This window comes from Platalea leucorodia (assembly GCF_965183815.1).
Source record: "Platalea leucorodia genome assembly, chromosome: 9".
NCBI lineage: Eukaryota > Metazoa > Chordata > Aves > Pelecaniformes > Threskiornithidae > Platalea > Platalea leucorodia.
In genome coordinates this window covers 30,008,955-30,034,476 of record NC_138831.1, presented here as the reverse complement: position 1 = coordinate 30,034,476, position 25,522 = coordinate 30,008,955, and the positions used below count along the sequence as shown (strand labels likewise).

General features: G+C 47.2%; 3 protein-coding genes across 11 annotated transcripts in view; 2 read left to right on the top strand and 1 right to left on the bottom strand.

Annotated features, from left to right (window-relative positions):
- The window catches only part of ARID3B (AT-rich interaction domain 3B), a 37,210-nt gene extending 16,067 nt beyond the window's left edge, over positions 1 to 21,143 (bottom strand). For 3 of the 6 annotated variants that reach the window (XM_082322505.1, XM_082322509.1, XM_082322510.1), the window contains exons 1-4: positions 20,987 to 21,142; positions 17,485 to 18,164; positions 8,005 to 8,076; positions 6,328 to 6,400 (exon numbers count right to left, since the gene is read on the bottom strand). In XM_082322505.1, the coding sequence (XP_082178631.1) occupies positions 6,328 to 6,400; positions 8,005 to 8,076; positions 17,485 to 18,075 (736 nt within the window). In that variant the 5' untranslated portion in view covers positions 18,076 to 18,164; positions 20,987 to 21,142. Of the gene's footprint in view, positions 1 to 6,327; positions 6,401 to 8,004; positions 8,077 to 17,484; positions 18,165 to 19,358; positions 19,377 to 20,986 lie in introns of those variants that run through there. The other 3 variants (XM_082322508.1, XM_082322507.1, XM_082322506.1) reach the window with 2 other exon arrangements.
- Positions 21,144 to 21,269: 126 nt separating this feature from the next.
- Positions 21,270 to 23,933, top strand: LOC309595488 (actin, cytoplasmic type 5). 2 transcript variants are annotated; one of them, XM_082322511.1, is made up of 2 exons: positions 21,270 to 21,369; positions 21,940 to 23,932. In XM_082322511.1, the coding sequence occupies exon 2, from the start codon at positions 21,951 to 21,953 to the stop codon at positions 23,079 to 23,081; it is 1,131 nt and encodes a 376-aa protein (XP_082178637.1). In that variant the 5' UTR covers positions 21,270 to 21,369; positions 21,940 to 21,950; the 3' UTR covers positions 23,082 to 23,932. The 2 variants fall into 2 exon arrangements, with proteins under 2 accessions (XP_082178637.1, XP_082178638.1); XM_082322512.1 differs by lacking the exon at positions 21,270 to 21,369 and adding an exon at positions 21,386 to 21,523 and having other exon boundaries at positions 21,940 to 23,933.
- Positions 23,934 to 24,299: 366 nt separating this feature from the next.
- Positions 24,300 to 25,522, top strand: part of UBL7 (ubiquitin like 7) — a 33,857-nt gene continuing 32,634 nt past the window's right edge. For 2 of the 3 annotated variants that reach the window (XM_082322729.1, XM_082322727.1), the window contains exons 1-2: positions 24,357 to 24,624; positions 24,775 to 25,008. In XM_082322729.1, coding sequence (XP_082178855.1) covers positions 24,825 to 25,008 — 184 coding nt within the window. In that variant the 5' untranslated portion in view covers positions 24,357 to 24,624; positions 24,775 to 24,824. Of the gene's footprint in view, positions 24,320 to 24,356; positions 24,625 to 24,774; positions 25,009 to 25,522 lie in introns of those variants that run through there. The other variant, XM_082322728.1, reaches the window with a different exon arrangement.

Below are 25,522 nucleotides of genomic sequence, written 5' to 3'. Positions count from 1 at the left end.
CTGGCATCCAGTGCCCTGCTTATATTTGCCAAGGCTCCAGCCACATTAACCTTCCCACACCAGGTGCTCCTCCATCCCCAAAATGGAGATCCCACAGAGATTTGCTCTCTTATACCCAGCTCAACTACAGTCCAGCTGTTGGGCTGCTACTGACACAGCTGGGTCCAATAGATGTGCTATTACAAATTTCTTCACCAGATGTTGAACCGCCATGCAACTGGTGGTGAGTTTCCATACATATGACCTTTGAACCGAATGGACAAACTTCTTTTCTAGGCAAAGAGAGGTACAAATACAGAAGGCAATGCAGAGAAATGGGGGCAGCTGGGAAAAATAAAGGTCAGTCAGACAGGCCACACAAAGTCAAGAACTGGAGCATCTTCATGCCAAACAGTTCCACCTTCTTCCATCCACCTGGATATCTACAGGGTCATCTCTTCAGCATTGAGCCAGCTCCCCTGCTTGAGTGCAGCAATTCATTAGTCATTTGAAAAACATGCTGTTAAAATTTAGGGGCAGGGGGGAGGCCAAGAACACCCATAGCAAAGAAGAAGTACCAATATAAGGAAGAGCTAGAGAAGACCAGGGTCTGAGACACAAACACCCAGTCTTTGAGATGCTGGAGAAACATGTGACAATTTAACATCTCAATCTTCAGGAGAAGCAAGGAAAAAACCCCTTTGACTCCATGACTCAATTCTGTATACCCAGGAAGGAGCACCTGGATTCAGAGATCCTCAGCTGGCAATCACTAGAGCAGACTGGTATCAGGTGAATAAGCTACAGAAAGGTTCATGGTAAGCAACAACAGCCAACCACTTCAAATTAATTTATTTTATACCCTGTCCAGTGCCAACTCTGTTCATAACAAAACATTTAAGCTGCTCAAATATTCTTCATGTGGCTAAATTTAAAACAAATCTCCTGTAAGCCAGAACCAAGTCCTAAAACTATTTTCCCATTAATTACAACAGCAGCTTTTATTACGATTTTTCTTTGGAGCTAAAGCAATATTCACTCTAAAACACCATTTTTCAGCTACTTAAAACCAGGGGATATTATTTGAACTGTACTGGGTATTTTCCTAGAAAAGAGTCTTTTAGATCTTTCCAAAGGGAGACTTACAGACTTTTTCCAAATTAGAGAAAAAATTCTCATATCTCTATGTCTGCAATGAATCTTTTGATATATGAAAAACAGAAGGGGGAGAAAGTTTGGTTTTTATGGGAAGGACCTGCTGATAACTACTTAAGTTACTGCAATTTGCAAACTTCACAAATTGGCCCAGCTAAACCTCTCCAAAACATCAATTTATGTATCTAGTGGAGACTTTTAGTCACCTGACACCTAAGGTTGATGAGCAAGACATTCCCCGCAAGATTTTTCTGGATGCTAGAGAGAACCCTACCTCAGGTACAGGCTATGCGTCCCCCGAGGAGCTGGATTCAAGTTGTTCAGCAGTCCCAAGCACTTTGCACCTGTTTTTATCCTAGCATCACTTAAGTGTTTAAGTACATGGAGTAGCGAATTTTGCTCCCTGCTGTGAAAGGCTCAAACCACTTAAATACAGAGGAATGTAAACCAGAATGCCAGTTCCCCCTACAACTTAAGGAAAAGTCTTCTTTCCATTCTTTTTAACAATATAAAAGTAAAAACCTACAATATTTCACTGATCCCTACTGCTTACTATTTGCAGAAGACATTAGTCACCATTTTTCCTGAGTCTACATCAGAACAGTTGACCAAAGAGGTTCTTTAAAGGAGGTACAAAAGGTGGAGATCTAGCTGTGTACAAATCCAAGGGTCTAATGGGGAAGAGGACTTTGCCTGGTTGCTTTGGACCATACACAGGAGACCTCTGCAGTGCCTCGAATGAGAATTTTCCACTGCAGAACATCAGCTGCTATTTAGGGAAGCATTTGCTGTGGCTCAGCATTAAGCAGGTAGCATGAGCAAAGGATGCTGAGAATTTACGTCTATTGATGTCTCATTTAGGAAACTACATTGCTTAATTCAGATTCAAAAATATCTCCAGAGGATCAAAAGAAGAAACCTGCAAAACTGAATCAGTCGGAGAATGAAGCATATTCTCTGGACAAACATTTCATAAACACCACTTGGCCTATAGATAAATGAATCCATCAGTAAATGCTTTTGTCAATACCCTGGATTTGTTGTATTTCCACATCTAAAATGTGCAGACAGAGCATACAACAGCAGGAAAACATTAAAACCACACGGTCAGACTTACAAAGCCCCTTCTATGTATATACACATAAAAAACAGAATGGTCAAGCCATCTGGGAAAACCAAGGTCACACAGAAACCTTGAACAAAATTAGTAGAGCTGTACAATTGGAGACGTTTTATGAGGTCTTCACAAAGGCAGTACTTAAAATGAACAAAACAGCTTCCCTTGAAAGGGAGCCTTTCCTAATACACGATAGCACACAGTTAGATCTCTTCCCCCTCAAACCTTTTCTCAAGAGGAATTGTCTTGCACGAACACTGCTGATCCTTCCAGGGGATGAAACAGTCCCACTACTCCAGCTCTCTCCTGACCAGCACTACTGGAATACCATCAGCTCAATGATTGGTGGCTGCCTTAGTGGCTGTAAGTGTCATGCCACTAACAGTCCTTCACTACCTGGGGACAAAAAGCAGTCTAGCTATGCTACCCAGCACATGCTACAGCGCTAACAGCTACATTTTTCTACTACTCATTATACCTATGCCTTCTCTCACAGACCAAAAAGATGGAGACAGAATTTAGCTTCAGGGTATGTTCTCAGGGGGAGAAGGACCTGAAAAGAAGTGGAAGATACCTCTAACACCAAGTCCAGTCTGAGTAAATGAACTTGCCCATCTGGCTACACAAATTTCTGTAATAAAATTCTTTTCAGTCATACAAAAGATGGGGGAACACAAGATTACCCTGAATTCTTGTAATGGATGCAGCTCTAGCCTGGGCACTTAGCAAACTGCTCCCGCCTGCAGTGCCCTCAGTGGCAGGCAGGACAAATCCAGCTTCCTTGCCTCCAATGCAGCCCGCTCCACAGCTCACTAGCAGAGAAGCCTCAGCTTGTGCCCTTAAGAAATGCCCTGAACCACAAACTTGCCCATAGAGGGGCTCCTTATGCAGCAGGAGGTTAAAAGTACAGCTTCTGAGAAGCCAGACCTCAAGACATCAAGACACCAGATCAGCAATGGAGATGGAAGAAAGCCACTGTTGAAGCTGCTTATCCCTGCTCAGTCCAAGGAAAGACAACCTTTGGTTTGAGACTGCAGAAGAGCTGAGAAAGGGGAAGGTGGAAGTGGTTATACAGCAAGTTAGCATCATCCCTGCCAAGCTGCATCAGGTCAGTCCTGTTGTAGGCCTGGTTTGAAGCTAGTCCTGCACAAATTGCCCTCATCGGCTGGTCTCCCCTCCTCTCTCCATCTGCCCCTTCAATCACAGCCATGGTGGGACCCATTCACCTAAACACATACAAGGAATAAAACATCCAACAAAGGAAGAATTACAGCTTTCCTCTCATCTCCCTCTTCCATCATTATTGCCACTGAAGGGCCATTTTATCACTTGCAGCTGTGGTCATTCAGTGACAACCTGCTGTGCTCAGAGGCAGATGAGACCTGCACATTTGATCTGCATTAAGCCTGTTTCATGGCTTCACATTTCTAGGTACGTTCCTAACAGCAGCACCAACAACCAAATCTTTTCATCCCTTCAACTACTCAGTAGCTCCTGTGAAATCTGTCATTTATCTTTCACATCAGGCTTTTAGTTCAGCATCAGTTAGCAATCTGTGCCCCAAATCTATCAGCCCCAAACAAGGGCCAGCACTTCTCTGGCTCCTCCTGGACAACAGCAAAATCCTCATCTTTACACCAGCAACATTTATTATAGCAGAGCTGCTTTCCATTCCCTTCAGCCACGAGGTGCAAATTAACCAGCTCTTCACACATACTAGCTAAGAAGCACAGCACTTTGCTCTCAGGTGCAATGAGCCCTCAGTTGTATCCATCTTTGGGGGACTCTTTCAGAAGAAGGCAGCTGTTCAGCCTCGTTTGGTTTAGGATGCTCATTTGGTACATAAAACAAGGGGAGGAGAAATGAAAGCCTGAACAGTATCCTCTGATAACTTTGCTGTAGAAGCCCCCAGATTTTTGACAATCCCAGAAGAGGACACAGTGGGCAAGTCCATCTGCTCACTAGAAAACCAAAGCCCTGCTGTAGATAGCAGTGGGGAGAGCAGGCATGGGAAGAATGGACAGTACAGCTTCTGAAAAACAGTGCCAAGTCAAAAGACTTCCTTTGCAGTAAGACACAACAGCTCAGATTAACGACAGAAGAGAAGCTGCCTCCTATACCTCAACATATGCTGTTCAGTTCTCCTATCAACCTGAAGAAACTTAGCTCCCCAGAGTCCTTCTGCCTATTTCTTTTGGGGGTGCCAAAATATAAAGCAAGCCCACAACTGCCTTGTACCCTGCAATCCAGCCAGTTCCCCAGAGCAGGGCCAAACACTCCCAGCCCCTCTGGCAGAGGGCTGTCAGTTCACAGCATCTCTCCCCCATGGGTGCCGGGCTCTTGGATTTCATTTTTAGCCTTCTAGCAAGCAAGAAAACAAGGGAGTCTCCAGAAAACAAATACACTTGGAAATGTCCAGATGATTAAAAGCTAAACTCCTACAGCAACCAGCTGGTGACCAGCTCAGCCCCTGCACTGGGAACATGTCAATTATAAATAATTAAAAGGTAATAGGAAGGAGACACTGAAGTATTAAGCCGATTTCTCTCTAGGTATCTGGAGGTTTCTATTGCTGCCAATCACACCCTTCAGATTATTGTCTTGTCTGTCAGTCATCCCAGCCCTTACATTAACATGTGAGCTCAGGTTAACATTTGCAAGTAAACTAATTAAGCCCAGTTATGCCTCTGCACATGAAAGCCAAAAATATCAGCAAAACCTGGCTCTAATTTTTAACCGACTTGGAAGCATAGCCTCAAACTGCTGGAGAGTGAAAATTCACACAAGTCAGCTGTCAGCTCTAGCCATGCCAGGAAAGACAGACATGGATATGAAGAGCAACTGCAGTAGCTGCATTTTGGATAGCCTTTCCTCTGCTTCTCATCTAGTCATCCACAGAGGGGAATACATCTGAAGATGCAGGGTTCAAAAGACAACCAGAAATGAGACTCCAGCTCCAACCCAGCAATCAGATAATTTTCAAATAGATGAGACTGAGGTGTTGCATATTTATACTTTATTACAGGGCATAATACTGCTGGTGATGCTAAGGCAGCCCCCCTTCCAAATAAGCACAACCTGGCTTGTTTGGTCCAGCACACTTTCAGAGAGCATTAAGCCATGAGGGAGCAAAGGGTCCTTTTTATGTCTTTTCTTCACACCTACCTTCAGCAGACTTTTTGGAAACAATGAAAAGCTCTATAGCACAATTTAACACTTTGTCAGAAGCATCTTTGCTGGAAGAGTCTGTCTGGCCTGGCATGCTTGGAGAGGTAAAGGAAAAGAGCACCACAAAGGATTTACCACAAATGTTCAGAGACATGGGTTTTATACAATACTACATATACATACATTTTTGTTATGAATAGTTTGCAATGAGGAAACTGAACTTTGACAACTAGGGGACAGAAAGACTTGTGATATCCCAGCTGAGCCACTTCTCACATGCATCACCACTCCTGTAGCAAGGAGAGATACAAGTTGCTGACACCACAGGCAGGAATGTGAGAACATTTCTAAACTGTGCGCTTCTGCACTCAGTTACACAAAATTACTAAGAGAAAGCTGACACATTGTGAATCTACAGGAAAATGTGGCTCGGTGTCTGTTTTCCCAGTTCCCAGATTGCGTGCCATTAGTCTATGCAGACTGCGAAGGCATTCACAGTCAGCTTCCACATGCCATTGAAATCAAACATGGGAAGATGTGTGATCATGCCACCTGAAGGGGAGACCAGAAAATCTGCAGTGGTACTTCAGCCTTGTTTCAAAAATCCTTGGGGAACTGGGCTTCTTAGGCTCTTCAGTGCATGGACAACTTGAGTATTAGGTAGGAGTGAGGGCAGAAAAATAGTGTCTGTGAAATTAAGTTACAGGGCTAATTAAGTTAGAGTTCTTTCCTACTGAGTTCCTTATCTCCCAAGGTAAATCTCTCAAGTCTTACTGCTGCTCTTCCACCAGATCTGCAGGTTCAAGGGCTGGATTTGTTCTTTCAAACTCAGGAGGGAAGAATTCAAACTGCAGCAGCACCTCTCTGCTCCATTTTACCTTATCAAGTTCAAATAAATGCTCACTCACCCCTCTTCTGCATAAAGATGAAGAGGTCATCCAGGAACTCTTTCCGTTCAGGATCACTATCCAGTTCATAGAGCTGAGGGAAAAAATAAAAATGAAGGCACAATTCACAATGGGACATATAAAAGATAAAATAATAATATTAGCTTCTTCCAATGGGTGATCTGGTGTTTGTCCTGGGGGGATGAAAGGCAGCTGCAGGCAAAGCAGCAAAATGAGGAAGGATTCCTGAGCAATTTGGGGGACAAGGCTGCAGTGATAGTTTGAGGACCCTCATTATGGCTTGCCTTGCTCAGCCCTCAGTAGTTCATCCAGGCACAGTACAGTCTGGCTCCCTGAAGGGAACAGGATTCAACTCAGTTAACAGCACTGCTACAGAGCAGAGTTTGAAACCACCTGAAAGCAAAGGGGAGAGAAACTATTAAGAGAAGCTGGAAAGAAAGATGAGACAACCAAAAGGAAGGTGACAGTGGTCCAGGGTGGATCAGTGGTCTGTACCTTTGAGACACCAGGGATGTAAACTTCTCTGCAGCTTCTCCTAGCTTCAAGATTCCCTCCTTCAGGGATTGTCACATACGTGACAAACTCCAAGTCCCTTAGAAGAAGGAGATGAAAGGATAGAGCTTTCCTGTAACTACTAATGCCTGGCAGGAAAGGCTCCTCTAAAATAAGCCAAAAAGCCTTGAAAAAATATCAGAAACCAGCCTGGAACCAGTTTGCTGCAGAAATCATTTTACCAAAAGCTTAAAAATGCAAGCATTTAAAACAAAGTTCCATAGGCAGCTTATTCCAAAGGAGAGGCTCTGTATGCTAGCATTATCTGCTGATTTTTCAGAAGGGACAGGCATGAGTGTTATCTTACAACCACCTCTTGAACTGAAAAATCTAATTTTCACCTATCAAGAAAACTGTGAGGCCACAAAGTGACAGGCTGAAAGGGCTGAAGTCAGTCTCTCACTGAGATACAGGAGGATATAGAAAAAGACAGAAGACAATGCTGTACATGAAGCAGAATTTAAGTCCTTCACTCATTTGCACTGAGGAAGAATCCTGCATAACTCCAGGAATTTTTTTGCTGGTTGTAGCTATTCTTGTGAAGCAGCTCAATGGGAAAGGAAAGATTCACTGGGAAATATGTATTTCATCCTCTCCATAGGTGCTGCTAAGCTACTTGGTATTCATCTAGTCCAAAAGAAGAGGGGCTTTTTGGGTTTGTTTCCTGTGAAACTCTGCTTTCTCACACACTGAGCTCTGGGAAGAAAATGCACCAGTGTATTTGCACAGCAATTAGCTGCACCCTTTCAGAAAGGGCCAGCTTAGCTTAAAATGAATTCCTCTGACTGATGTGACACACAGCTGCCACATTCAAATCCATGACCACAGTGCTAATCAGGTTCAAGAAATGAAATACTCTTCTCCCAGCTGGAGAAAGTATTGGCTAAGATTTTAAATGTCAAATGTCTGGTTATTAAGTCTAGTTCAAACCATGTTCCGGTGACCAAAGGCAACTAAATAGCCCAAAATAACCAGCTTGTAGGCAGACGGCTGCAGGACAAAGCAGTTTTATTACAAATTCACTACAGAGGAACAGTGAGGGCTCAGTAGTCACCTTCTGTCACAGATCAGGGGAAGAAATCCCCAAAGTTACCCCTTCCCCAAAATCCCCATGATCAGACTGACCTTGGCAAAGTCTCGTGAAATTTCTCTTCCTCGGCATCCATCACCTTCGTCACTCCAGGTCACATTGCCGTTCTAGGGAGAGAGAAATGAAAGGGTAAAAGGATCACCAGGGAAAGGCGCTGTGGACAGTTCCAGAAAGCTTGCAAACGTGCATTTTTGGGCACGAACATGTGCCAAAGCAGCTGCTGGCTTAGACCAAGACGACTAGAAAGATGGGGGACATTTGTGCATTTGTCACAGCACACTTTCCTGGAATTTCTGACATTCACCCCAAAATGGCATTTCACCTGGCGACTACTGAAGGTAGGGGGAGTTTTTCAGCTCTAAAATTTTTCTTGCAGAAATGTATCTCAAAAGACTTGTCTTGACACCAGGGAAAACCATTCTAGAGGAAAGTCCTCAACACCTTCAACAGCCAGCTTCCTTCATCTGCTAAACAGAAGTATCCTAACCCCCCCCTATAGCAGATGCTTTGCTGTAATGAGTTCCAAGACCTGAACAGAGAGGTGCTGCTTTTGCTCTCCATGTCCACCATTTTTACCAAATCCACATCCTAGAGCCCCTGGTGAAAGGTGCAGGTGTTGCCCAGGCATCCTTCCTTTCCTTTCTCTTCACCAGGTGACAACCAACTGCTCCCCCTCACACTTGGGAATGCCCTTCTGGTCTCCCTTCACTTGCCTACGAAACCAAAATATGCCAAAGACAGGGAAATAATCCCACTGGAACACTTCTTGCCAACCCAGGACCCTTACTCCTGGAAGCTACTGGATCTGGATTTTCCCCACAGAAATGGAAAGCTCAGCTTTGCTGGATTAAGGTTCATTCTTCTTAGGCATTAAAAGGATTACTCTAGTTAGGCCTATTCTACTTGGTAAATCATCATCCTGAAATGATCACCAGGGCTGGAAACCAGCAGAGGCAGCCTCTGGCTGTACAGCAGGACTGAGACCAGAAGAATGCTCCTGAAAAACTGTTGGAAGCATCTTTAAACCATAAACTTCATAAAGCTCCAGTACAGCAAGTGCTCCAGAGCCACTCAAAGAAAGAGAACAGCCAAATCCACCCGGCAGCGTAGCTTGGACTACCCTGTCCTGATAAAACACCCAGCATCCTAACACAGATAGAAATGCACTGAAGATAGCAAGAGGTTTCAGCAGGAAAAAAAAGCATGTGAATTAGAGAGGTGGTCCAATATCTGAAATCTTGGAGTCATCTGGTTGTGACACATACATTGAATTAGAAAGATGAATAGCTCTTGTCAAGGCCAGGCAAAGCTACATTTCCCCCTTTAAAAAACACTGCAGTGAGCTGCCTTAATGCCTGCTGATTTAGTTTGAGCCAGTAATTCCTGCTGGAAAGTCAATTATCCAGTGAGTCCCATCAACTGAAAGATATTTAATGGGGGATTATTGCCACTTCTGTTATGTCAGCTGTTTATTACGGCAGATCAATTCCCAGCCCTCTCTAGGAAGAGATTTGAAGAACGGTTTTGTTCACAGGAGGATTCATCTGGGTGTCCTTTGCTAGCAGAGATTAAAAACACAGTTTTTTTGCTAATTATGGTAACATCCAGCTGCTCCTAAAACCCCACTGATTGTTAACTCAGATCAACAAACCTATGTGAACAGTCAGCATAGGAGACAGTCTCTTCAGAAGGCAGCAGCTATTTCCCATCCTCAACTTCACATGCTCCAAGCCAAAATGATCTGTAAAGGGCTGAGCTGATTTCTTCCCTACTTTGTACTTGGTTATAAATCCAGAGAACAAAACTGCTTGTAGTGCTCCAAGAAGCAAAACACTTTCTTTCATAGGGAACTTTGGTCATGCTGAGAGCTTATTCCGCTACATTTGAGGACACAGAGAGGAAAAAGAAGGCGGAAAGGAGACAATTCTTTACTGCCAGTGGGTTTGAACTTGGTAAAATTTCCAGGAACAAAACTTTCCATGGGATTAAAGACTCTTCAGAAGTTATTTCACTCATTCTATTTGAAGAGAAAGGGTAATTAGAAAAGAATGACAAGATTAAGGTTCAATATAGATAATAAGCAGAATATATGCACCCTACTTCCCATACCTACATCCTGAGATGCTCGAGAGCACAGAAGTAATGCTCTCCCATACCTCGCTAGTGAAAAGGAGCTTAAAGCTAGCTGAAGCCATCAGTGTTTTGCCATATGTCCAGAAAATTGGCAGAGATGGATATCACCTGGCATGACACAGAGTGATCTGAGGTGAGAGACAGTAGACAGTATTAGCATTTCCTCCTGCAATAGCTGGAAAGGTTTAAAGCCAGTTACCACTCCCCACGTTAAGCTATCAGAAGAGATAAGGAGAGCACTTCTCATCTACCTCAGTGCAAGCAGCAGCCACCATGGTGTAAATCAGCAAGGGTGCACTGAAATGATGCACGGGCTGTGGAGACACGAGGACAGAGCACAGGTTTGTTTTGGGTAGCAGAGCTAGCAAAGTCTCAGGCTAGCGTGAAATGTCAGCTCAGCAGCCGGGGAATAAAGCCTTATTTATTCAGAGAACAGCGTACTAGCACCAACAGGCACTTTCCCAGGCTTCAGCTTTGATCTTGAGGGACTATTCTGCTCACCAAAACCTCTGGGTCCATGCCAAGGCTACAACCAAAGATACCAAATATTGGCAGCAGTCAGAGCAGCAACCTGAGCGCAACTGGAACAGGTAAATCAGTAAAGAGCCCCAGGAAGCTACTGAAGCAAGAGGTGCTCCATATGTAGAATAAACTACATTTTGCACAGCAAGAGAGCTCAGCAGGAGCTTCGGTACCAAGCTTCCTTTCTATTCCTCCTAGGAAAACAAAGTTACCCTATGCTGAGAAGCCCTCCTCCGTATAAACAGCAGGAACCCGAGAAATCAATATATCCTCACAAGTCATTAAAAGACCTTTGTATAAGTCATGCAATAGTAGCAGGAAGGAAAAAACACTGTTCAGAGGCAGGTCATTCTCTGGGGAGAGTCCTGCCTCTCCCTCCACCCGTTTCTATCAAGGGAATTTGCTGATGTTTGACAAACAGCCCTTGCATTACCACACACAAGAATTTATCTGGTTTCTTGCAGAAAAGCAGCCCTGGCTGTGCTTTACCTCCTGACACCGAGCATGAGTGGGAAGGCAGAGGTGTTGGGAAGGGCTGGCCACCTTCACAGGCTGCTGGCAGAGCCATGGAGCCTTCCCGTGCTGCAGACACCTCGGAGGCCATCAGAGCCCCCCCGGACCACCCTCTCCCTGAGAGGCTGCAGGCCTGGCTTCAGAAGCAATTATATCTGGAGCTATTTTAGGATTACTCCCTAACCACCTGGAATATCTTATTAGAGGGAAGCTCAGATGTCCAGAGCAATTTTGGTTTCCAATCCCACATTCAAAAGCCAGAGTTAACCCTGAGTTGCCAAGCAGACAGAAAAGGAGATGACAAATGCTTTCCTGCTTCATCTAGCTCATTCTTTTGAGGACAAAAACCTTACAAACAAGCAGCTTCAACCCCTCCCTGCACGACACCTACCTCTCAAATATTACCACCTCACATGTCTGTCCCTCCCAGAGACTACAGAACTAATCAAAACTTTGTGCTCAATAAAGAAGGTGGAGTATTACAACAAACAGAACAGCAGCTCATTGTTTCCTCCTCCAGTTTTGCCTGCACAAATTGCAGTTAGCATGCAAACGGGGACATTGACGAGAAACTGGAAATGCTCCTTTTCCAGGTCATTCCCTTCTTCCCCACCCCAGTTTCATACCACATTTGAGAGGGGCTCAGCTAAAGCCCAATGAGGTTTTACCAGACTACAAAATTGTATTCAAATGGCAAACTCTGAACTGAAGAGAACCCACTAAAGCTTTAATATGTAAAAGAAAAGAGAAAGAAAAACTTCTGGCATGAAACTCAATAATCATTCTGCACCTCCTTACTGCAGACCTGCAGTTTTCACAGAGGTTTTAGGCCAGAAATCTGCTCAAATATCCACTTAGGGACAAGGCTAAACATTGCAGTGAAGAAGAAAGCCCCTCCCCTACCCCATGGGTTAACTGAAAGCACTGAGTCAATGAAAAGGTACAGGGGCAGCAATTTCAGGATTATCAGAGAATCCACAGAAATTCCTTTTGTGGGTAGAGTTAAGCCTTAGGAAGTGAAACAGATGCTATTATAAAGAACACTGTTGTACTACAAAACGCTGATAAGATCAGGACTACTGCCCTGAGCTGCAAGTTCTCAAGCATGGAGAACCAAGTTATAATTACTGCATGCACAAGCTGCCTGGTAAAGCTCTGCTGAAATTGGAATAAACCCTCTCCAGTCTTACTAATAACAGAGCTCAATTCAATATCTACAAGCTTCAAAGATGGGTTTTGAAAACATTTTAGTGATTTCAGGAATGGCAGGGAGGATAGGGAAGGAAAGAAAAAGAATGGACTGAAGTTAACAGATTAATTACTTTTTTTATTAAGTTTCTTTTATGTGCTCCCATGACCTAGTGACTGCAGCAGCAATACAATTCTTTGCAAAACAGGAATCTGCTTCCTTATCCTTAAGGAAAAGGTGGACTCTTTGTGAATGACTCCTATTCACAAATACTCAGAGGAATTAACTAAAATGTAAGTGACAAGAAGATTTGTTCAGTGCTATATGGCTGTGGGAAGAGAAATTCTCACTGCCACATGAGAGAGTCTCAGATTTACCCTGAAGTGAGAAAAACAGAAGTGTAAGAATACAACACATTCAAGCTCTTTCCACCTACCGTTCTCCAGTGTTAGCTAGAATTTCTATAAATTGGCACCAAAGGAGGCAAGCTGCAACTATTCCTAAAGATAAATTTAGCGCCCCAACAAATGCTAAAATAAGCCATATCTTCCCCAGGATATAAATGAGCTCCTCATTCTGCTCCTTTGCTCTGCCTCCAGATATAGCACAGTCACTGCAATATAGCATAACCTTGATGAAGCCTATGGAATTGCCCCTTGAGATGATCTGGGGGAATGCTCTGACATCTAATACAAGTTGTTTGTAGGCTGCTGCCTACAGTCATTATCACAAACAGTTTCTTGGTTCTCTTCTCCCATACATTATTTGTTATATCAAACAAAAAGGAGACTTTGTTACCAAGATCCTGCTCTGCTCCAGCCACTGATGCTGTACTTTAAGTTACATAGCAGTATGAACTCCACGTTAGGTGCTACAGCAGAACCAGACTGTCACAGGGATGAAGACTTCATCAAAACAAACCTAAACCATGAATTCAGGAGAAGTAGCAATTGGTAATTCAAGAATTAAAATCTGTTTTTATGGAGAACAGCTTTCAGGAAAAGAAATCAAATATCTAACATCAGCTATTAATGAATTCTCCTCCCACTACATCATAAAAAGAATAATACCCAGTGACCTGCATAAGGAATTAAAAATCCAACTCTTGAATTGGGCCCTGGATATCTGAAATAACTAGGAGGCAAAAAATGCACTGTGTGAAATGCAACTTCTTTTATTCCTGGGACCTTCACCCCCTCTGGATTAATGAGTATCTCCTGAGCAATACCTCAATACACACAACACTTGAGGCACATACTTAAGGTTATGGAATCTCAGCCACTCATTCCTAGACCCTAGAGCAAAAGCAAAGTAATTATTTTAAGCTGACTTATCTTAATAAACACCATGACCTTTGTAAAAGTTTAGGTCAGAATTTTCAGGAGTGACTGGTGATTTCTGAGAATCTAACATGAGACATCCCCAAAAACCAGACCACAAACCACTCTCTGAAAGTCAGACAGCTGCTTTATGGAGACTTACCTTGCTGTATTTAAGAAGGCATTAAGTATCAGCTGATGCCTGAAAACCTTGGCTTTATTTTTACATTCCACAAAGGAATGCACATACTAATGTGCATGCTGTAGTAACAGCCTGACAAAATTGCTGCACACCGGCCTCGAGTGGAAAAGAAGCAAGCAGCACCAGCAAGACAGTGGCTGTGGCCCTGCCTTCCCTGGACGGCTCTCCCTGGTAACCGGAGACATCGCCAAGCAATGCAAGAACCCACGGGAGGAGGACCCACACCCAACCATCTGCTAAAAGCAACATTTTCACCCGCAGAATTAAAAGCTCATTTTTCTTCAAAGACAGGCAGCCCACAACGCCCTTTTCGAGGACGGCTGCGGGAGCCTTCGGCTGTCGGAGCCGTGATGGATTTGCATGGGATTCGAGCAAGTCCAAGGAGCAAGCGAGCTGAGCACACCCCCGCCCCAGCTCTTCTTTCGGGACTGCAACTCCCCAACAAGCAACTCCACTCCCTTGTTGTTTTGTGCTGACAGGATTCCCACCGCCCCTGTGTCATAAGCTGAGCCAGCTCTTTTGTCTGCCAGCTTGTTCTACAATTATTTACTTGGCTATCCGGGACCAAACAGAACGGGGCTTCATCTTGCTGGTAGTTTCCATCTTTCTGCCACCTTCATGCCACATGCCGTCCAGACAATCTTAGCCTTACACTTTCAAGATACATTTTTCTCCAAGGGCATTACTTTCAGAAGAACAATCCACACTCGAAAGAAGAAATAGAAGTGACTTTTTCCCCCTCTTCCACAAGCAACAGCCATTATGCATACCACAAATACTCCCAGAGCAGAGCTAGCTGGAAGCAGTGTATACTCACTGGTTATTAGCCTCCATCTCAACAGAAGCTAAAAAAAAGACAAGTTCAGGAATCATTTAAAAAATAAACTGGAGAACACAGGCACTTGTGCATTTGATCCTGATTTTTCTGCCTAAAAACCATTTTACACAAAGACAAAAGAAAAAGCCCAGTATCTCTAAAGCATGCATTTGAAATGAAAAAATTCAAGCAGGGCTCACGCCAGGGCAGCGTGCTACCATTTAGTATACAGAATTACGCGGACAGTCCACAGTTGCACACACAGTTCTCCCCCTTTGCTGTCATGCCAGCCAACAGCTCCTGCCTGCCCCCCTGGTTTACTCCTACCTCCACGCAGCCCCCCACTCACCAGCTCTGAACTGGTATACTGCAGTTAAATTTTTACTCCCTGGTATGCAGACTCCAGTGGTGTATGCAAACAAGTTGATCTGCAATATTTACCCTACTCAAGGTGAATATACTGCACCAGCATTACTAATATTAGGCACTTCAATATGGTCTTTTGAGCATGCCATAGCACCTTAATAACATTGTTCACCAGCACGATTACAACTTAAGCCATGCCTCACTGGAGCAAACCATCTAGCCTAGTACTCCGTCTTCAGTGACAGTACCAGAAGACAGTATTTTGGGACAACGTGAACCTGCCCACTTTCTGGCATACTTTCCCACCATCCAGAAGTGTTGCAGCACAGCACATCCCTGATATTCCTTTAGAATCCATTCCTTAACTTATGTCCATGAATTTCTCTAATTCCATTCTTTACTGCTGTACTGTCTGCCTCCCCTGCAGTGAAACAGGTTAACACAGCTGCAAGAGGGTTTTTCTTTTAGTTTTGCTGCCTGGTGAAGCTTTGTGCACTTTGGCTTCCAGCACAAGTTAGCCTGAAATCAGACTAAGCTGCAACCTACTACTACCTACAACCAACCTACTACTACTCCTGGTTACTGCTGAAATGGGCCACAGTAACGGCATGAGTATTAGTGCACAGTATGCCAACTGTAAAACAGTATTTTTTTTTTGCTATTCCACATCTGCTAAGACGAGATCTGGCATGCTTCTGGTCATTTGTCTTCCCAGAACAGGGCAAATGACCCAGGAATCAAGCCTATTAATTCAGTAAGATTCACAGGACTCTCACAAGATAAGCAAGTATTGGAAAGAAGCACAATGACGTACTTGTTAGCACCGGCCGAGCTAGAAATAAAAACAGCCAAAGACTAATGCTAAGTTTTTTTTTTTTTTAGAAAGTGATCCCCCTAACACCACCAGAGTCCTACCTGCTATTCTCCACCCAGAGACCTGAAAGAGGAAGTTTTTGCCAGTCACTACAATCCAGTAAATTCTGATGCAATTTCTTTAGTGACCACCCCCTGACATACATACCTACCTCATTTCCCTACAACAGCTTGAGTAACTCTTCTTTTCAACCCAACCCCTCCTGAGAAGCAAGTGCAGAGAAAACACAGCAGCAACCAGTTGCCTGCTGCATCCCACGCACCAGGGCTGCTTCGCCAGCATGCTTTATAGCACCAATAGTCACAAACACCATTCACCTGGCAACTTAGAGGAGTTCCTGCCACATGCATTGGTGTAGAAACACCAAACTGGTACAGTTTTGCAGGAGCAGCTGGGTAGGAGCCTACAGGCCACACTAAATGGAATGGGAGAAGCACTAAAGCTTGCTGAGCTTTAGCAGTTCCTCCTCAAACTGCTGCCCATGGTGGCATAAAACAAATTCTCTTGTGCATGCAACCAACAGCTAAGGGGAGAGACTGCCCTGAGCACCCACAGCAAACTCTCAAACACCTATGATTCACCAGCTACCACAAAGCAGCTCCAGCTTTTTTACTTCATAGGGTTCACAGGAGGGAAGGAAAACACAGCTCTCTTTTTGTCCATACAAGGTTTCTTAGCTCAAAGAATTATCTGAAGCAAAACCTAACCCTCTATCACACTCAGGCTAACATCTGTAGAAAAGGACAATTAAGTTCAACTTTTTTTTTTCTTTGTTTAAACCATGCAGTCCTTCGGCTCAATTTCAATACACATAAATGCTGTAAATGTCTCTGAAAGTCTGCTCAAGTTAGCTGTGTAACAAACAGCACACAAGTGCTGCATTAACTTAAATACCCACTTACAGCAAAGAAAAGAATTCTTGATCCTCTGGCATTTGTCTACAAGGAGTAGTAATTCTTCATTCAAACACAGAACTAACCTCCTACCAAAGCCAAGCAGTAGCTAGTTAGCTCCTTCCTTCCCACACATGAAATATAAAGTGGCTCTGCTTACTCACAGGATCAGTGGCAGGACACGCACTCTTCCCTGCCTGCCCACGGCACCAACCAGAAACGCAGCCAGGGTCGCTGCATCCCAGAGGTCTTACACAAAGGGTTTACAGATGTCGTACGTGAAATAACTTGAGTGAGGCATTAGCAGGCAAGTGTCTGCACCAAAAATAAATATAACACCAGCCTGTTCCATTCTGAATGGCACAGCAGCAGTGAGACTGACGATACATGAGCCAAAGATCAAACCTCTACCTCTCCATAAAGGTTCTTACAGATAGGGGTTTCTATATCATTAGCTAGAAATCTGTCTCTGTAAAGCAAATCAAGTTCTTGTGAAATCTCTTTATAAAAGAATAAACCTGGAAGAGTACACCACGGAAGCATTGCTCTGCACATATCTGGTTCTTGCACTCTTTTCAAAGCACTTGCAAACAGCCAGTGCTCGTAACAGGACACTGGGCTAAAGAAATCCTCGGTCTGACTGAATATGGTCATTCTTATTCAGAAGGCAGTAATGTTAACACTGACCTGTTTGAGCTGCTCATCCAACCGCCAGTTCTGGCGTCCAGACGGGGAACCAGAATACGGTTGCTTAGTAGTATCTTTACCCTGTTCTTCTTTGCCCTGCTGTCCCCGCTGGTGGCCCGAAGCTGGCAGAGGATTAGAGGCAGAGGCCACTCTTTGGTTGTGATGGGCAACTTTGGGAGCATGAAAATATTTCAGAGCAGAGCAGGTTTCTTTTCCAGTCACATCAGCGCCATCCTCAAGATCTCCACCTTCCAAACCCCCTTCTTCCTCCTCCTCCTCCTCCTCCTCCTCTTCCTCCTCTTCTTCATCCTCCTCTTCCTCTTCTGGCTCCGAATTCATGCTGCTCTGATCAAAAGCCCGCGTAGCTCCGGCTGCAGGTGGGCCTCTGGCCAAGGGACCAACGGCAGAGCCGCCCGAAGCCCTGCCAGATGCAGCAGCTAGGACAGCCTGCTGCACAGCCAGCTGCTGAGTGTAGAGCAGCTGGGCTTCTCTCATCTGCCTCTGCTGTCTCTCCCTGGAATCCATCTGCAGAGGTGTTTGCTGCTTCTGCTGCTGCTTCTGCAGCTGCTCAACCACAGCTTCCAGCTTCATCCCGCAGTTTGCATGGCTGGGAAAAGAGGGGGGCGTTTTTGACTTTATCTGGCAGGGTTCAAGCCCCGACCTTGGGAGACTGGCAGAATCTGAAAGATAGACAAATATTTGTCTGTATGAATATAAAATGCTTTCATCTTTTCCCCAGGAAGAGGATAAATAGAGTGCAAAGCCAATACTCTTTCCTGTGCAGGAGACCGTGAAACAATCAGCTTCATGTTTAACAGCCTCAGGCTCGAACTTGCATTCAATTTTCAGACTGTTTAATTGTATTTTCAAGCTGAACACATTTGCTATAACCTCAGTTTCATATACCCCAAAGACAGCATCTGAAATGCCTTTGTCCACTGTCCCAGCAGTTCAATTTTTTGTCAGAATCCTTCCACACTTCCTAAATAATTACTCTTGAAATGTTAGGTTTAGCTTCTAGGGTTTGGTTCTTCTGAAAACACTACCTTAAAAGGAGATAGCCAGGAAGATAAGCTTGACCATATTTCTATTAAAAAATGAGCAGGAATTTATCGCACACCAGTCATCTCTAAATTTTTTATGTTTTCATTACATTACTAAATTCTTTACTCCTCATATGTCTTTCTTACCCCCTGCCCCCCCCCCCCCCAATTTAGCCATTATTTTTCCCCAGGAGAGCGAGACAAGAGTAAAGCAAAGACCACTGCAGCCTGAAACAGACTGCTGAGCACCAAGCAACTCCTGCCTCTGGCTCCCAGACTTCCCAGTGCATCTCAAGCCCTGGCCATGGCCTCCCTTCAATTTTCCCAGCCAAAGGACACAAGAGCTTTCCTAGCTCTCCATTTTGACCTGCAGCAAGCCCATGCTGAGCCAGCACTAGCCTCCTCTTCAGCAAGGACCAACAGAAGAGACCGCAGTCAGAAACACAGCTCTGATCTAGAGTAAATCCTAGAAAGACGACTATGCCTTTAATCCCCAACCATTAAAATCAGCATGTGTATTTTGGACTTTGTGTCACAAACTGGACCTGCTGACAAAGACTGTCCTTCTCTTTTTTTTAATGTAAAAAGATGCTTAAACAGATCCCACTTGCTGCCCTTCAAGGTTCATCGATATCAAAATACAGTCAGCTTGGAGAAACAAAGGAAAGGCCAACTACAAACAAGCTACGGAGTGTCCCAGCCACCTCCCACCACCTGGTTTACAACCAGTGCTGTGCTATTCAAGCCACATACTTGAAAAAAAGAGGCTATTTTACTAACACACATTTTCAAATCAGACACAGTTCTGTTCTAAAACAACAAATAACCTACCAGATACCAGTTTTGAAAGGGAAAGACAACTTCCAGCATCCTAGCGCAACTCCAAGTCTTCCTCTAAGGTGGTCAGACTGAGTCTCTCATACAAAGTGCCCGTGAGCTATGATGCCCAACTCATTTTTCCTCTGCAAACTCTTCCCCGTGCTAAATAACAGCCCATCACCAAAATGAAAAGCCTGGCCAGTGCATCTGCATTTTTATCTAGCAGGCAGCAGCATAGCTTCAGCTTGCAAATGAAACAATATAAAGTGGATTAGAGGTTTGAATGTCAGGAGCAATAATGCATTACCTGGCAGCTGAAAAGAGTCTTAGACTCATTGGGAAGGCACAATACACCATCTGGCCTAGCTCTGCACACACACACTCCTCCAGTAAAGCAACAATGAACCGGTGTGGGTGTTGCAACAGCAACCATAAACCAGGCTAGAGAACTGCCAGCCCACACCTTGCTGTATATTGTTGCACCTGAGGCACCGTGAGGCGTCACCTCTCCTGCCTGGGGGATATTCAGCAGGGCGTGCAGTTAATACACGCCTCAGGTACCTTAACAATAATAAATGACCCAATACTCAGTTAACATGCCGAGCAAACACACCTCAGGTGCAACAACACCCTGGTATGCAGCGCCCGCGTATTTCCTGGAGTTCAGGTACAAAACAGGTACAATAGCTTGTGACAGGTTACAGCAGGATTTATGTGCAGCTGCTGAGGGTTTTCATCAGAGCCCAGCACAAACCTCATCAGCCTCCAAAAAGATGAATTTTGGATAGAACAAACACATCCTCAGCAAGCATTGATGTTATTGTGGAGAGATAGCCAACTTTACAGTGAGTTTTAAGTTGACAAGGAGATGCATTGCTCACAGCAAATAATCAAGTCACAGGATAGAGTTTAAGATAACAACTGCAGCTAGACTAACAACATGAAACCATTCTAGGTTTTAACATCCATTTTACCCCTCAGCATGGGTATTTGCTTACTTTTTGTGCCTCTCCCAATCAAGGCAGTGAAAGGATGCAGTTTAACCTTCAGGTCCTCACACACCAGCCTTTGTACTGCTTTTAATCCCTGGGAGAGCAGTTTAATTAAGAAGTCCCTTGATGTGAATTTTTAACTATAGCTGTTTGCAGCATAACTAGGAAAGCGCCTGCCTTCGCGCCAACTGCACTTAGTTTTCCAAGTGGAAACCACCTGAAAGAGTTAAAGCGTGAGATGAGCCAGCCTGCCTCCCAGCCCCGAGGAAGGGAGAGGTCTCCCGGGCTGGTAAACAACTCCATCAGCCCCCCCCACCGCCCGGTTTTACCGGAGCCCTCCCGTGCCCCAGAACCGCCGTTAAACCACCGACCCACCCACCCACCCCCAGGGGAGCTACCCAGGGAAGGGCGGCTGTCCCGGGCGGCCGGCCCCCGGTTCCCTGGCCCCCCAAAACCGGCCGCACCCGCCTAAGCGGCCGGTGAGCTCCAGCCTACCCCCTCCCGCTTCGGTACCGGCCCCCGGTGCAGGCCGGTACCCCCACGACGGGTAACACCCCCCAGGCCACCACCGCCGCCATTCCCCCGGTAGCGCCCCCTCCCTCCTCCCCCCCGTAGCCGCCCCACATTCCCCGCCCCCCGGGCCGTTACCTCCCGCGGGCCCCGGGAGCGGGTCGCCGCCGGCCCGTGCGCGGCCACCTCGGCTCCGCCCGCAGCACAACCTCTCTCCTTCCCTCCCCCCGCCCCTCCTCAGCCCAGCCGGAAACGGGGCGGCGGAGGTGGCACCCAGCAACGGAAGCGCCCGCCCCACTTCCGGGTACGGCCCCAGCAACGGAAGGCGACCACGACCGCCCCGTACCCGGAAAGAGCTTGAAGGGGGAAAGGAGGCGGGGCTGCCAGTCGCCCGGGAGCCAATTAAATAGCGAAGCGAGAGGCGGCTTCCGGTTCCGGGGGGATAAAAGGGCGGGCGCGGGGCTGAGACCCGCAGTCGCTGAGGAGGAGGCGGCGCCGTGGGGCTGAGGGACCGCGCGCAGGTGAGGGCCGAGGCGGCGGCTCCGCCCAGGGTCACCCTCCGTTCCCTCAGGGCCGGGGTAGGGGTCCCCGCTGTCCCTTCGGGCCCCGGGAGGGAAGGAGGGAGAGTGCTTTACGTTGGGGGCTCTTCTTTGTTCCCTCAGGTCTGTGGTAAAGGTGGGTGTGGGGTGTGTCTGTGTTGGGGGATCGCCACTGGTCCCCTCAGGTCCCCGGGGAGGGAGTGGGAAAGGTCTGTGCTTGTCTTCTCAAGGGCTGCATATATATATTATTTTATATATATATTTAAGTATGTATATATATGTGTGTGCATGTGTTTTGAGGGAATAAATAAATATGCTTCTCTGGTGTCTCCTCTCCACTCAGGCCCTGAGGGCTCTGTGGGCAAACCTTCAAGACTCCTCAATATTTCTTCTCACCTTAGATCCCTCAGCACTGCTGTTGGGGCTCCCTAGTGTATTAAATCCTTTCAGGCCTGTAGTGCATGGGGGTGGGTGTTAGGGCTCCTTGATGCTCCTGCTCTGTTCCTTCTGCGGAGGAACTCTGTGACACCTCCATGTCCCTCCTTACCTCAGGCCTGGTCAGCATGGCGGATGAGGAGATTGCTGCCCTGGTGGTGGACAATGGCTCCGGCATGTGCAAGGCAGGCTTTGCAGGGGATGATGCCCCCCGTGCTGTGTTTCCCTCTATTGTGGGGCGTCCCCGGCATCAGGGTGTCATGGTAGGCATGGGGCAGAAGGACAGCTATGTGGGGGATGAGGCCCAGAGCAAGAGGGGCATCCTCACCCTGAAGTACCCCATTGAGCATGGCATCGTCACCAACTGGGATGACATGGAGAAGATCTGGCATCACACCTTCTACAATGAGTTGCGTGTCGCCCCAGAGGAGCACCCTGTCCTGCTCACTGAGGCCCCCCTGAACCCCAAGGCCAACCGGGAGAAGATGACCCAGATCATGTTTGAGACCTTCAACACCCCAGCTATGTATGTAGCCATCCAGGCCGTGCTGTCCCTCTATGCCTCTGGCCGTACCACCGGCATTGTCATGGACTCTGGGGATGGCGTCACCCACACTGTGCCCATCTACGAAGGCTACGCGCTGCCCCATGCTATCCTGCGTCTCGACTTGGCTGGCCGTGACCTGACTGACTACCTCATGAAGATCCTCACAGAGCGGGGCTACAGCTTCACCACCACGGCCGAGAGAGAGATTGTGCGGGACATCAAGGAGAAGCTCTGCTATGTCGCTCTGGACTTTGAGCAGGAGATGGCCACAGCTGCTTCATCCTCCTCCCTGGAGAAGAGCTATGAGCTGCCTGATGGGCAGGTGATCACCATCGGGAACGAGCGTTTCCGATGCCCTGAGGCCATCTTCCAGCCCTCCTTCCTGGGCATGGAGTCCTGCGGCATCCATGAGACCACCTTCAACTCCATCATGAAGTGCGACGTGGACATCCGGAAGGACCTGTACGCCAACACCGTGCTGTCGGGGGGTACCACCATGTACCCCGGCATCGCTGACAGGATGCAGAAGGAAATCACGGCCCTGGCACCCAGCACCATGAAGATCAAGATCATCGCCCCACCGGAGCGTAAATATTCTGTCTGGATCGGCGGCTCCATCCTGGCGTCTCTCTCTACCTTCCAGCAGATGTGGATCAGCAAGCAGGAGTACGATGAGTCTGGCCCCTCCATTGTCCATCGCAAGTGCTTCTAGAGGGGCTGCTGGCAGTCACCCGAGGGCTGTCCTTGCCAGGACAGCTTCCTCCTCCTTCCACCTTAGACCAGAATCGTTCGACTGTTACTTATTTCATGTTTTAACTAATTTGTTGGGGTACTGAGTAGTGATGTGTGCGTTTTAATGGCCCGTTAGGCTGTAGTTCTTCTGTGGCTGGCTAGCTGCTCCCCCTCCTCAGGCTCTCTGGGCCTTGGAAGTAGATGGAGCGTTGTTCACTTTATCTGATGTAACACTGATAGGATGACACTAAAGTTAGACTTGTCACTGTTAGGTTTGTCACAACTGACTCCTTTGTAGGAAAACAAATAAACTTCTTAGGCTTAAAAACTAAAGAGGTTATTTTGCTTTCTTTCAGGGTTTCTCTGTCTCCTTGCTACAAAGGATTATTGTGCAATATGTGGTTTTGGACTCAAAGCTGGCCTGTAGCTGCCCGCTTAAAATGTAGAAAACATTTGGGGTAAATTGCCACACAAATCACGTAACGGCACCCTTTAAAGCTGCCTTGTGCTGTGCAGACCATTTTAAGAGCTGTTGGGGAGGAAAGCTTGACTGGTATGTGGCTCTTGCAGCCCTTCTGTACTTTCATGGTAACTTGGCTTTTTTTAGAACACAAACGGCTCAGAAAAAAGAAAGTTGGCGCCTTGGCGCAGGTTTTGGTGACTGGAGGAGAAGCGGCTTCTCCTTTTTTGGGAGAGGGTGACAAAATGAAGCAGCAGATAGCGCTGAAGCGTGCTCGGCTGGGGGAAGCCGGTGCCTCCTGCTGCAGGAGCTCCTTCTCCAGGGTGGCAGCCCCTTAATTAAACATCATTAACTGTTTTTCCCTTTGTAATCTCTCTTTGGCTTCTGATTTAGTTCTGTCACAGCTCACTTCCATGCCGTTTCCCTCCCCGTGCCTCGCTGCTTGGCAGGTGGCTTCCTCGCAGCCGGAGGCGCTGCGGGGAGCCCGGCGGAGGGGCGGCCCGGGAGCCCCGGGGCCGGTCCCGGTCCCGGCCCCGCGGGGGGCCGCCGGTGCCGCCGCGCGGAGTGGGCGCCTCCCGCCGCCCTCCCGCTTTTAAACCCTCAGCCGGCTGCCTATTGGCTCGCTCTGCGTCGTCACGGTGGACCCAGCCAATCGGCAGCTTCCCCACCCCGGAGCCGCGTAGCGTCGCACACCGGCTTCCCCGGCGGACTCCATTTCCCAGGGTGCACTGCGCAGCCGCCCCGCGCCTCCGCTTCCGGTGCGCCCCGGGGATGCGGGTAGAGCGGGGCCGAGGGGCGGCTGCGGGGGGCGGCGGGCCGAGCGCCGGGCCGCGGCCTCGTCTGGGGGTCGCTGGGCTGAGGGCTGCGCGGCGGGAGGGGGGCTGGCACTGCCTGGCCCCGCATCGCCACGCTGCTCCACCGTCTCCGTGAGCGGCCTGGGGCGTGTACCCGCCCGGAGAACGGGGCCGGGCCTTGCTCTTGGCTCCTCTTCCTCGGCTGAGTGTTGAGGCTGGCAGGGGTGTTTCTGCCTTCCCTGTAGCTTCAGATATGGCTTAAGACGGAGGTAGGAACCTAAAAGCATGGCTGTGTGTTGGTCAGGCCTCCTGTTAGTTTCCTGTGTGCTTCCCAGTGAAGATTCACCCCGTGAATTTATAAGGTTTTATGGCCTGGCTGGGAGAGTGTCTCACTTTGGCTTGTTTTCCTCCCTTTCCAGAGCTTTGCAGCTCTTAGGTTGGCTTCGCTCCATTCAGTGAGAAGGCTGAAATGTCCCTGTCGGAGTGGCACATCGCGGTGAAGCTGGCGGATCAGCCGCTGGCTCCCAAATCCATCTTACGTTTGCCGGAGATGGAGCTGGGGGAGTGCCCGCTCGGTGGCTGCAGCATCTCCTACCTCAAGCAGCTCATCACTGGCAAACTGCAGGAGTCTGTCCCAGACCCTGAGCTCATCGGTAGGTGCCTGCGTGGGTCGTGTCAAAGTCCTGCCACTTGGGGCCACCCTCTTCCTCTCCTCCCTGCATCCGGGACATAAACATCCTACTGTTAATGCTTTTGGGCTGGCGGGGAGACTTGGCACAACCAGATAGCATGGCATGGGGGCTCAAAGCTTCCTCCAGAGACTCTGCTACGCTGCGGCAGTCTTAGTACCTTGTGATTTTGATAGTTTGTTCTGCGTTTGCTTGGGATCACAGTGCTCCTGCAGCATCGGTGCCCTTGTTAAGAAATCTTTTGACTTTCTCACGCCAGTGTGTCCTTGTGAGATCTCTTGTGAGAACCGTGAGAGAGGTCAGCCCTTCTAAGGAGGTGGCAAAGTCATGTTCTGTGCATCTCAGCGCCATGATTTCCTCCCTGAATCTCAGCTCCATGACTTCCCGCTGTTACAGAGTCCCTGTGCTGCTGATCAGATGAAGTAGCTACACATGTGGAGGAATAACCCCCAGGCAGTCCTTGCTTAAAGACCCCAGG